Source organism: Rhinolophus ferrumequinum, chromosome 23 (assembly GCF_004115265.2).
Source record: "Rhinolophus ferrumequinum isolate MPI-CBG mRhiFer1 chromosome 23, mRhiFer1_v1.p, whole genome shotgun sequence".
In the NCBI taxonomy this organism is placed as follows: Eukaryota; Metazoa; Chordata; class Mammalia; order Chiroptera; family Rhinolophidae; genus Rhinolophus; species Rhinolophus ferrumequinum.
Genome location: NC_046306.1, coordinates 21347080 through 21360319, shown reverse-complemented (window position 1 = coordinate 21360319; position 13240 = coordinate 21347080). Strand labels below are relative to the sequence as shown.

At 38.8% G+C, this 13240-nt stretch overlaps 1 protein-coding gene across 5 annotated transcripts in view; it reads left to right on the top strand.

Moving 5' to 3' along the window:
- The window catches only part of CBFA2T2 (CBFA2/RUNX1 partner transcriptional co-repressor 2), a 131757-nt gene that overhangs the window by 91705 nt on the left and 26812 nt on the right, over positions 1-13240 (top strand). For all 5 annotated transcript variants that reach the window (XM_033094836.1, XM_033094832.1, XM_033094831.1 and 2 more), the window contains 2 exons: positions 3747-3890; positions 6356-6597. In XM_033094836.1, the coding sequence (XP_032950727.1) occupies positions 3773-3890; positions 6356-6597 (360 nt within the window). In that variant the 5' untranslated portion in view covers positions 3747-3772. The remainder of the gene's footprint in view (positions 1-3746; positions 3891-6355; positions 6598-13240) is intronic.

Sequence of the window (13240 nt, the reverse complement as noted above, 5' to 3'; positions counted from 1 at the left end):
GCTCTCCTGTTTGGAATGATCAACATTCCCGTACTATGTGTGTATCTGAAATCTCTATATTCAGCGCATTTTCTTCAGTGATGGTCATCAGGAGGACTTGGCCATATCTTCTTCTACCCAAAACTCAGCATAAACATCTCCATGGCCAAATAAAATGATTAAATTTAGTAGATTTTAAATGTGATTCCCCTCACATAATTGCATTTTCTTATCTCCTGTTTCTACCTCTTCTATTTATTGTTCCTTTGTCAGCCTCAAAGTAATTTTTTAAAACTTTGAAGAAAATTTGTTATAATGATTTGTAAATGCTCTCATTTGTGGGCAATTTATCATGTAGGATTCTTCTCAAGTAGCATTTGTCTGGGATGTTTTTGTTTATGTTCATCATTACTTCTCTTAGAGCTACAAAATAGTTCTGCTCTTTACTTTCCACGTTTGGTTCTTCAAAATCCTATGTGGGATAAAATAGCACTGCTGTCACACAGAGAACAGTTTATTACTTTGTTCTCTCTTTCATCAGTTTTCTGTTTTCTTGACATCCTTAGCATATTGCACAATGGAAAAGTAAAATCATTATTCAGACATACTTTTCCATGTTCACTCCTCTAGCTCAAGTTGTTTGGCTTTTTACATGGTTAGATGTTGAAGCATCAGTGATTTTGGAAATGTATGTGGTCATATATTTGAGTTTTATTTTTTAATTCATATATATCCAAATATACAAAATAAGCACAGCACAAATTCATTGATTGACTAAATTATCAGTTACTTTGAATCGTAAAACTGGTGTTTAGAATCGAGTTGAACTTTATGACAAAACTCAAGGTTATTTTGCTCTTCTAGGATTGAATACACTTTGTTTCTTTGATAGTCCAAGCACTATCAAGGAATTTCTTTTCCTTGAACTTTATCTAGAATTAAAAAGAGCTCAACATATGGTTGGTTCTTTCAAGAGATCCAGCTGGAATAGAAAACTGAACATCAATTTCATAAATATTCAGAAATGAAGTCTAACAGTGATCACATAAAGGCAGGTCACAGCCACCAAGCAGAGGGTTAAAACACCTACTTTGGAGTGTACCGCTTATCCACCATCTGAGCAACTGCTGAATTTGTCAGGTTATAAACCACCTGGATAGAGCTCTCACCCTGTGAAGTGCATTTGTGCCACTAAGCCTCCAAGACAAATACCATCTTACATTGTACTTGGTGCTTTTGCAACTGACTTCTTGGATCACTCCATGTAATATCTCTGAGCTTAGATAGATTGTTAATAGTAGAATACCCATTTTCCATGGGAAACATGTTCATATTAACTTGGCTAGATAAATGGCAAAATCAGAACTTGACGCTAGTCTTCATGGTTTCTAATCATCATTACTGGGTACTGAGTACTTTCTCTACCGAGCACTCGTGTAGGCATTATCTTTCATCTTTACATCTTTCCTGCCGGGTACGTCTTATTTAAGTCTCTCATTTTATACATATTAAAAATGAGGCCCAGAAAGGTGAAATGATATGATAAAATTCATGTAGGTCATTAGTAACGGAATGAGGATTCATACCAATTCTCTCAGTTTCTGAACCCGTGCTTTCTCTGCCAATGTTATCGCTTGAAACATAAGGAATAACACTAGTGTTTCAGGTTTGTGAGTAGTGACATGAACAAGAGATGGGTAGTTTTAATCTGTAAACAGGACTCTAGGGGTTGGATTGTGCCCAGTATCTCAGCTTTTAATTGCTATATAATTCAGTGTTCTGCAGTTAGGTTGCTTTGAGTTTTTCATTCTGCCAAGTGCTGAACGTTAAAACACATCTCAGTGCTAAGGCCTCCTCAGGCCTTTGGCGCCTTTGCTGTAAGGGCAGGTGGTCTGAAGAAAGGCTCCCTCTAGGTTGTTGCACACCCCACACAACACAAAACAGTGCAAGACAACTGTCAGTTCCTTCCTTCCCTTCTTCCCCATCCTCCAGAAAGCTGGGCCCCAGATGGAAGAGCTGGAAACATGTCAACTGTTCTCTGAAGGGCATTGAGAAAATACTGTCAGGAAGAAAAAGGCAAACGCAACAGCTCATTAGTCCACTAATCAGACAGGACGACCATCAATTTTACAATGTTCTGGACAGAGAGATGGGAAGGCTGGCAGTGTTGCCCACATGGCTTCGAAGAGCTGCACATTTTTGTCAGGGAATTTGCAATTTGGGGAGCATTGCTTCCTTGATCGAGTTTCTGTATTCATTATATCTCTTCCAAAATGTGGCAGACTGAAGCGTTAAAAATAATATTTGGGGATATTTTCCCCATTAGTCGGTGCCATGAGTGTGCAAAGATGCACCTTGTTGCCAGTGTCACGAATGCTCTTGTACGTATTGTGTTTACAACTGATCTCACAGAAAGAAATCTTTGATTTAACATTCTCACCTGAACCTTTGGTGTCAATTTCTTGTACTTTAACCGAATTCAGCAGTTACTGAAGAATAAACACATGGTACTTAAGTGAAAAGCTTGGAATTACTGAGAGGAAAAGAGCTCAATTTAAGGTGATATGGTAACCCTGACCCTATTGTTAAACAAGTATATAACAGGTTTCCTTTAATGGGGAAAAATAACTTCGAAGATAATAAAATATTACTCTTATTCATTGTAGCTCAGACCTAATTCTAACATCATTAGGTTTAATCTGTCAAATTTCTCTTTCTGGAATTTGTTGCTGTCTAGTGTTATCAAACAGCTGCTGATGAATTATCCCATGGGTGAAGCAGCTTGTGCTTTGTTTAGAATCTTCTCTACTTTTCATCTTTTAGAACAAATGTCATCAGCAACATTTATATGCCTGATGTCAAAGATGTTGAGCCCACCTCATTTTTTCCTAGAGTAGTAGAGTAGTTTCCTAAAGAGAGTAGTTGATATGTATCAAAATGTAGTACTTCATCATTCATAGTAATTTATATACAACTGATTATGATTCTATTTCCATGCCATGCAATTGACGCCTACTGGTCCAGAGAGTCCCACGTTAGCTTTTTTCCCCTACTAATTTGATTCATTTATAGAGAGAAGTTAAGAAAGGATGCAGTTGAGATAAACTGAATTTATAATCTGGTTTCTTTCTCAGCCACTACCCTCACTGTTAACTTTTAGGTCACATCAACCCTTGACCTTGCTGCCTTGTTTTCGTTTCCTAGGATTGCCATAACAAAGTTCCACAAACCGGGTGGCTCCAAGCAACAGTCTTCTCTCACAGTTCAGGGGCCAGTAGTCCAGCAGGGTTGATTTCTTCTTGGGGCCTCAGAAGAAGAATATTCCATACCTCTCTCCTCGCTTCGGGTGGTTTCTCACAATCCTTGGGATTCCTGGGCGTAGAGGCATCACGCTGCTGTCCACCTCCCTTGTCACACTGTGTTCTCGCTGTGTGACTACGTCTGTGTTCCACCTAGTCTTCTCTTACTGTGTGTGTCTCTTCAACTCTTCTCATGAGGGTTTCATTCATAGTGGATTTAGAGTCCACCCCGATAACCCAGGATGATCTCCTCCTCTCAAGATCCTTAACTACTTTTAAAGACCCCTTTTCCAGTTGAGGAGACATTGACAGTTCAAGGGATTAAAAAGATACATATTCAGCCTATTAAATTAAGCATTTTCTTAACTTCTGAATCTTCTAGGACAATATGTTGGTATTTCAAATTGTTGCTACCATTTTTATTATTTTATAGAAAACTCTGACCTCAATTCCTTTTATTCTCTGCAGTTGGTCCTGAGAAAAGGGTGCCAGCAATGCCTGGATCGCCTGTGGAAGTGAAGATACAGTCAAGATCCTCACCTCCCACCATGCCACCCCTCCCCCCAATAAATCCCGGAGGACCCAGACCAGTGTCATTTACTCCTACAGCATGTGAGACCTCTTAATTCCTTGGGTTTATGGTTCAGAGTGACATTTATTTAAGTGACTGATTGCCATTAAGCCTTCTGCATATACTATTCTCAGCGTGTTCAAAATGTCTATTAAAAGATATATATGTCAGGGATATATGTGTGGTTATTTCTCACTTTTATAGATAGCTTTTGTCCTCTGAGAATAGTACTTAGCTAATTTAGACATTTGGAAATTTAGTGGTCTTAATATTTTCCCACACTCTTTGTCTGGTAAGTAGTTATTATAATTTCTTTGGCTCTAAAATACTGAATTCAAATTATCATATTGATTTATAGAAATTAAAGTTTCATAAAATTACCAAACTACTTCTGAAAGTGTTCCAGTACTGTCATGGTAAGTCTCCTTACAAAAGGGAATAATTACTATATTGCTTTGCTAGGGCTGCAGTAACAAAATACCACAGACTGGGTGGTGTAAACAGTAGGAATATATTTCCTCACAGTCCTGGAGGCTGGAAGTCTAAGATGAAGATGTTGGCAGGTTGGGTTTTTCCTGAGGCCTCTCTCCTGGGCCTGCAGAAGCTGCCTCCCTGCTGTGCCCCCCACGCCCTTGCCTCTGTGCACATGCATCCTTGTTGTCCCTTTCTCTTCTTAAAAGGACCACAGTTACATGGGATTAGCGACTACTCATAGCACCTCATTTAACTCTTAGGGCCCTATCTCCAAGTATAGTCACATTCTGAGGTGTTAGAACTTCAACATAGGATTTGTGGGGGACACAAATAACGTATATATGTGTGTATATATATATATATATATATATATAGTTACAAGAAGCGGAGTACGGCATTAGAGATAGAGACAGTGGAAATGTAATGGCTGTGTGCGATGTCAGAGGGGTAGTGGAGGGGGGGAAGGGGGTTGTCACTGTGTGAGGGGTATAAATGATAAACGTCTAACTATTACATTGTTTTGTGCACCTGAAACCAATTTAAAAAAAGGGGGGGAAAAAGAAGTGTATAATCTATTAAGGCATTGCAAATAATTATAATTTGGTAAGTAACATAATGGAAGCATCTGTACACAGGACAGATTACTGGAAATACACATTCTCCCAGGAACATCAACAGTACCTGTTGCAGAGCCTTAAAACTACCTACCCTTGCCCGTGGCACCTGCAGAGTTAGATGTCTCTTTGTGCTCTTGTAGCACTCTATACATTGGTTTTAACACTTCCGTGTTATTCTCTGACAGTCTAGGGTTTACCTTAACATGGATCAGCAGAGTCTCAAAGAATGCTTCTTAATACAGGTGATATCTGAGCTATATAGGATGAAGAAGATTTTAATACAGATCAAATTTGAATAAAGGTCAGTGAAGAAGGAAGAATAGTGATCAACCAACTATGACTGTCTTGGAGGAAGACGAAGGGAAATGGAAAATTTTTCATGATTAATGAGTTGGCATTCGGCAAAATATAAGTAAATGTCAGTTTTCTAAGTTAGGTAAAAATCAAATTAATGAATTCTTTAAATTTTGCTTAAGTCTTGACTTAAATTTTTTCTTATGTTTTTAGACATGGTTTTTACCTTCCTAAATTTTCAAGCCTGGGTAGAGTAAATGGAAATCTATTGACTCTTAGGTACTAGATAATTTTATTTCACTGTTCAGTGAAGACGGAGATTTTTCCTTAATGCTGCCAAGAATTTAGCTCTGGGGTTGTGTTCTAAATTAAAACTAGCAAGAAATGACTAAGAACAATGGGAAAATAGGAAAACTGGAACTAATCACATGTATAATTTGAACAGAAATACAGAATGGGAGTGTCCTATATGTTGTCTAGAAAATGCTTTATGGACTGGCCAAGAATTTGGCCTTGTTCAGCTAGTACTGTCAAGGCAGAGAGAACCTGACTCTGATGGCCGTGAATATTCTGAATGGTCAAAGAGATGTGTATCTTAGTGCAGAAATAGTTATTAAACCTATAGCCTAGGAAAACACTTCCCACATTAACAAAACTCTGTTATCTGGATGTCTTGTTCACGTACTACCTTCTAATTGACTGCTTAGCTTCTTTGGGACCCTAATATTGGGAAGGAGATGTGACATAAGAAATGGGCATGAGTGTCCAGTCACTGGAAATACACATTCTCCCAGACTCATCTCATCCAGTACCTGTTGCAGAGCCTTAAAACTACCTACCCTTGCCCGTGGCACCTGCAGAATTAGATGTCTCTGTGCTCTTGTAGCACTCGATACATTGGTTTTAACACTTCCGTGCTATTCTGTTACTAGTTTTTACCTGACAGTCTGTCTCACTGTATAGCAGTCTCATTGAGGGCAGAAGCAGTGCCTTGTGTACTCTCAACATGTGCTTTACAAAATTCAGATGAATAAATGAAGGAGAATGCAAACAAGAAGAGCTTGACAAAGATCCCTGTGTTTGGCACTTATACTGAGTCTTTCATTTTATCTTTCTTTTAGTAAGCAATGGCACCAACCATTCTCCTCCTACCCTGAATGGTGCCCCATCACCACCACAGAGATTCAGCAATGGTCCTGCCTCTTCCACATCGTCAGCACTAACAAATCAACAATTGCCAGCCACTTGTGGTGCTCGGCAGCTCAGCAAGTTGAAGCGCTTCCTCACCACTTTGCAACAATTTGGCAATGACATCTCACCTGAGATTGGGGAGAAGGTGCGGACTCTTGTTCTAGCGCTGGTGGTAAGTACAGCATCACTGTCACCAACTGCCTGAGTATATGGCTCAGAACCGAGGCCAGCAGCAAAGTTGTACACATTTCTGCTCACTTCCAAATGTGTAGCAATGTGGCAAAATCTAGACTAGTTATTATACAACTTACATAAAACTACCGATTTGTAGATTTCAATTGTGTATAAAAATGTTTACCAAAGAAACAAACCTATGTTTACCTTATTGTTTCTTATGGTGTTGATTTAATTCCAATTAGCAGCTTTGAAAAAAACAGTTTCAACAGGCCACTGAGGTTCAACCAAATTAATACAAGGTTTTGTTACTTAATATATTCAGTGCCTGGTACATTATTTCCAAACCAGAGAGAAAGAGAAAGTAGCGACTTTAATTTTCAAAATAATAATTTGTAAAATTGTAAGTTTCATGGTCGTAATAAATAGTATCAAAGGGATTACATTCTTCAGCTCCTCATGCAAATACGGTTTCTTTAGAGTTTTTAAGGTACACATAATTTATCTTTCTATGCTGAGTGTGGTGAACCCGTGGCATAAGGGAGTACTTTTCTGTCAGTGACAGTTGGGTAGGGTTGGCCTCTCATTGTGTATAAGGGAAATTTTGCCAGTTCCCAATGTTTGTAAATCGAATTCTTCAAGGTTTTACCTCCTGTAAAAGTACCCCATGCTCCTGCGTGTTAGCCTCTAGAAGTGATAAAGATGAATCACAGTATTAAACTTTAACATTGCAATTCTCAAAGTGCAATCAGGGACCCCTGGGATTCCCTCAGACTCTTAGGAAGTTCGGTAGGTCAAAATTATTTTCATAATAATACTAAGATGTTACTTGCCTTTTCACTCTTATTCTCTCATGAGTGTATGATGGAATTTGTAGAAGCTGTGTGATATTGGATGTTGCAACAGATGCAATGCAGAAACAGCTAGGAGAACCCAGCTGTCTTTTATTAAGCGAAGTACTATGAAAGAGATTTGCAAAACTATAACAGTGCCATTCTTCTTACTTTGTTTTTGGGGAAAATATAGTTATTTTGAAAAGGATTAATAATATTTTTTTAAATTCTCAGTTTTAATTTCTGACATGGTGATTGATAGATGTAACCCACACAAATTAGAGGGATTCTGATGCTTTTTAAAAATTTAAGAACTGCTGTCTTAAATGATTCTCAGTCTAGCGTGGAAGAAACAACTTTCATACAAGGCAAAATGCAGTAAATGATTATTCAAACATTTGAGATTTAATCTTTGTTGTCTCATAGCTGTAGGTTGTTAGGTTGTTCATTTCCATTGCTATTATGTGGTTTATTCTAGGAATGTACTGGAATTTGTACTTTTTATACCCCCAGGCTCTGAGATTCGATAGAAGAATTCCCGGAAGCTGGCACATAGTTGTGCTCACAATTAAGATTTATTAGAGACATAATAAAGATACACAGCTGGTTCATAAAGGAGAGGGACGTAGTTGGAATCTGCAGGAGTCCATGTGCAAGCTTCCTTATGCTCTTTCCTTCCTATCTTGGTCACACCGCTAACTATTACCCCAGCAGTGAAAATGCAGCAACATGTGTGCGATGTTTCTGCCCAGGGGAGCCGCTTAGAGACTCAATGCCCAAGGTTTTTATGGGACTCTGGGCACATAGGCAGTCTTTGCCTGGCACCTATTGAAATTCCAGACTCCCAAAGGAAAACCAGTGTTCAGCATAAACCATATTGTTTGCAAAAACGTTCTAGGCACCGTGAACTACCCTCTCCAGTTAGGGAAAGTTTTTTTGTTTTTGTTTTGGAAAAAAAAAAAAAAAGTGTTTAAAGAGTTTATTGGTTAGATTTTACACTACTATGGAAAAGTCCTACTCAATCTAGGTAATAAAATTGGCCTTAAATGTCAAAATGAGTTTGAACACAATTGGAAACAAAGCAGACATCAGAATGTTATGCCAATTCTACCGACAAATTACTTTAAGTAGAGTCTATGCTTAAAGATAATTTCAAGACTGAACGAATAAATGACAGGCCTCATTTGCAGAAAAAGCAAAGTGAATCTTTTTCTAGCTATGAAAGTATATGTAGATGTAGCCAATCGTCTCTTTTAAATGGGCCATGCTTGCTTTAACTTTTTCCCCCAATGTTTTTCTTATATCATTAGGAGGTGGTAAAATACACATAAAATTTACCATACCATCTCAGCCATTTTTAATTGTACAATTCAGTGGTATTAAGTATATTCATTGTTGTGCTACTGTCACCACTATCTACCTCCAGAACTCTCTTCATCTTGCAAAACTGAAGCTCTATGCCATTAATAATTCCTTATTCCCTCCTCCTCTCAGCTGCTGTCAACCACAATTCTACTTGACTGCCTTAGGTACCTCATATAAGTGGACTCACACAGTATTTGTCTTTTAGTGGCTGGCTTATTTCGCCTAGCATACTGTCCTCAAGGTTTTTCCATGTTGTAGCATGTATCAGAATGTCCTACACTGTATGGCTGAATAATCCATTGTATGCATATACCCCATTTTGTTTATCTGTTCATCTATTGGTGGACACTTGAGGTGCTTCCACCTTTTTGGTTAGGGAAAGTTTTATATCCATGTAGGAAACTGTTTATCAGCCAAGTTTGTAGATGCCAGCCTTTGGCCCAACCTTGCAAGCAGGCTTTTCTAAGGTTTCCAGTTTTAGGTCTGCTATGTTAATTCTTTTCTGTAACGGGGCTATTACAAATAATGTTGTTGTGAGCGTTCTTATTCATGGTACATGTGGGCAAGCATCACACCGAACAGTGGGACTGGAATTTCATAGGGTATGCATATAAATTTAGTATATAAGGCCAAATAGTTTTCTCAAGTATTATACCAACTTGTACTCTCACTCAATTGGGATTTTCATTAAGATCAGTGTCTTAGTCTGTTCAGGCTCTTAGGATACCATAGATTCAATGACTTAGAAGCAGCAAACACTTAACTCTCACAAGTCTGAAGGCTAAGTCCAAGATCAAGGCTCTAGCAGATTTGGTGTCTAGTGAGAGCCCACTTCCTGGTTAATAGATGACCATCTTCTCACTGTGTCCTCACAGGGTGGAAGGGACAAGGGAACTCTCTGGGGTCTCTTTCATAATAAGGGCACTAATGCTACTCTTAAGGGCTCTTCCTACTCTCCAAAGCCTCCACCTCCAAATACCAACACATTGGAGATTAGGTTTCAACCTATGAATTTTGAGGGGTCGCAAACATCAGCCTATAGCAATTGGTATTGAAACTCTAAATATATGTCAGTAATACACAGAAAAAAATTGTAAATTTAACACCCATTCATTATTTTAACAGAAAAACACCTAGCCAAATCAGGTATAGCAGGAACTTCCTTAATCGGATGACAGTTTTATATAGTATATATATTATACAAAAGCAACTGTAAGCAAGCCTCATGCTTAATGTTGAAATTTTGAAAGCTTTCCCTCTGATATTAGGAACCAGATAAGGATGTGTCTCCTATTCATTGTAATCCTGAACATTCTTGCCTAGCAAATAAGATATAAGGATTGGAGCGAGATAAATAAAAGTGCCATTATTCATAGATTAAATGATTGTCTTAAGTGTTGCATTTGAGCTTACCACTCAGTTCTTTTTTCTTTTGGCTTTGCTACCTTCTTATTGAAAATTTGGTCTCATTTGGAGGAAAATGAATGTCTTTAGATTGTTACGCTTCCCTACTCAAGGAAGCCTTATTTAGTCTTCTGTTTATGAAATGAATGGTCAAGATTTTGGTGAGCCTATGTAAGTGGAATAGTCTTTCCAGGTGGAGGGGACTTTGTTAGCCAAGTCAGAAAAGGCCGCACAGTTAGGTCACAGGAGTTGAGTTCACCTATGTGCATTCCGTGTTTCTGGTGTAGCAGAGAATGGGAGTCCCTACCAGTACCAGGGTACAAGCATGGCCGATTTCCACGGCAAGAAAAAGGGCAATGTTTCGTACTCCACCTACTGATTTGGAAAATACACATTTTTTTTTTTTTTTTAAAGATTTTATTGGGGAAGGGGAACAGGACTTTATTGGGGGAACAGTGTGTACTTCCATGACTTTTTCCAAGTCAAGTTGTTGTCCTTTCAGTCTTTTTTTTTTTTTTTTTTTTTTTTATATATTTTTTATTTTTTTAATTTATTGGGGTGACAATTGTTAGTAGAATTACATAGATTTCAGTTGTGCAATTCTGAATCACATCATCCATAAATCACACTGTGTGTTCACCACCCAGAGACAGCTCCCCTTCCATCACCGTACATTTGATCCCCCTCACCCTCATCCCCCACCCCCCAACCCCCTTACGCTCTGGTAACCACCAAATTACGTTCCCCAGATTAATTTTCAAACCCCGTGGCCATCCTGTGGTCACCGACTGCCCTCCAATCCCCTCACCCTCCCCCCCACCCCCCACTCCCCCCGCCCATCTAGCAACCCTCAGTTTTTCCTCATTGTCTCCCAGTTTCTGATTAGTTCATTCACTTATTCTTTTCTTTAGAATCCGCAAATAAGTGAGATCATATGGAACTTATCTAGAGAACATTATGTTAAGTGAAATAAGTCAGACAGAGAAAGATATGTCCTTTCAGTCTTAGTTGTGGAGGGCGCAGCTCAGCTCCAGGTCCAGTTGCCGTTTCTAGTTGCAGGGGGCACAGCCCATCATCCCTTGCGGGAGTCCAACCAGCAACTTTGTGGTTGAGACGACTCGCTCCAACCAACTAAGCAATCCGGGAGCTCAGCGGCAGCTCAGCTCAAGGTGCTGTGTTCAATCTTAGTTGCAGGGGGCGGGGCCCACCATCCCTTGCAGGACTCGAGGAATTAAACTGACAACCTTGTGGTTGAGAGCCCACTGGCCCATCGGGGAATCGAACCGGCACCCTTTAGAGTTAGGAGCATGGAGCTCTAACCGCCTGAGCCACCAAGCCGGCCCTGGAAAAGACACATTTTGGAGGGTAGTTCGGCAGTGTTCCAGGTACCATAAGCAAGGCACTTCCTTTGACTCTCCAGTTTCTCTCCTTGAAATTCATCCTAACAAAATAATAATCTACACCAAGAAAATCAGTTCAACATTATAATGCCAAAAGAAAATTTGCAACCAGCTAAATGTTTTATAAAAACCTGAATAAGTTACATTAGTTTAATGGAAATGCTGTGGTCATGAAATACCAAGTCTGGTTCAGCGGCACAACAGAAAGGTATGCTTCCTATTGCTCCTGACAAATAGGGCAGAAAACCCTGGGCTTTCTATATAAAACAAAAATAAGACTAAAACATGGAGAGAAGAAGGCAGATTGACCCAAGGAAGTACATAGCAGTGAGCTCCCTGCGTTTTGTGTTTTCATTATATATCCCAGACTGTGGTCTAGAGAAGCTAGTAATCTGGAAACACTTAGTGGCACTGAGAGAAAAAGAAAGAAAAAACCCTCTTTCTAGCTAAAAGGAGTCTTAGTACATAAAACCCAAACTATCCAGGATACAGTAGAGAATCACTTGTCCAAGAACTAGGACCATCTCAATTGAAACAAGAAAAGATAACCAACAGACATCAATCAAGGTGACAGATGTTGGAGTTATATGACAAGGATTTTAAAGCAGCTACCATAAAAATGCTTCAATGAGCAATTATAACACAAATGGAAAAAAGGCTCTGCAAAGAAATAGAAGATAGAAGAACTAAATGGAAATTTTAGAATTGAAAAATATAAAAACTTGGTGATGGATTCAGCAGTAGAATGGAGAGGACAGAGGAAAGAATCAGTGACTTGAAGCTTGAACAATAGGAAAAAAACGGCTAATTTGAATGACGGGGAGAATGGCTGAAAAAAAAAAAAAACACAGAGAACCTCAGGGACTTGAAGGAGTATAATAAAAGATCAGATTCTATGTAGGAGAGGAAAAGGAGCGTGGGGCTGAAATAATGGCTGAAATTTCCCCAAATTTGACCAAAAAATTATAAACCTACAGATTCAGAAAAGCTGAGCAGACCTCAAACATGATATCTCACCCCCCGCAAAAAGAAAGGAATCTTGAAAGCAGCGAGAGAGAAACATGTTGCTTCTAAGGGAAAAATTACAGTGACAGTGGATTTCTCATCAGTGATCACAGAGGCCAGAAGGAAGTGGCACATTTTTCAAGTGCTGAATGAAAAGAACTGTCAACCCAGAATATATCAAAAATACCCTTCTGGAATGCAGGGTGGACAGCTCAAAATATTCTCAGGTGAAGTAAAACGAAGTGAATTTGTTTCCAGCAGACCGACCCTAAAAGAATGGCTAAAGGAAGTTCCTGAAACAAAGAAAATGATAAAAGAAGAAATCTTGAAATTTCAGGATAGATGAAAAACATGGAAAGAGTAAAAATATAAGTAAACACATTAGACTTTCCTTCTCCTCTTGAGTTTTCTAAATTAAGTGTTGTGGTTGAAGCAAAAACCAGCATTGTCTGATATGGTTGTCAGTATATATAAAGGAAATATTTAAGACACTTATACTATAAACCAGAGAGGATAAAGGTAGATGAGGTTTCTACACTTACATATTTTGATTGCAGTGGGGATTACATGAATATATGCACATGCGATAAAATGGCATAGAACTATACAAACATTTTATCAATGTTGCTCGTAG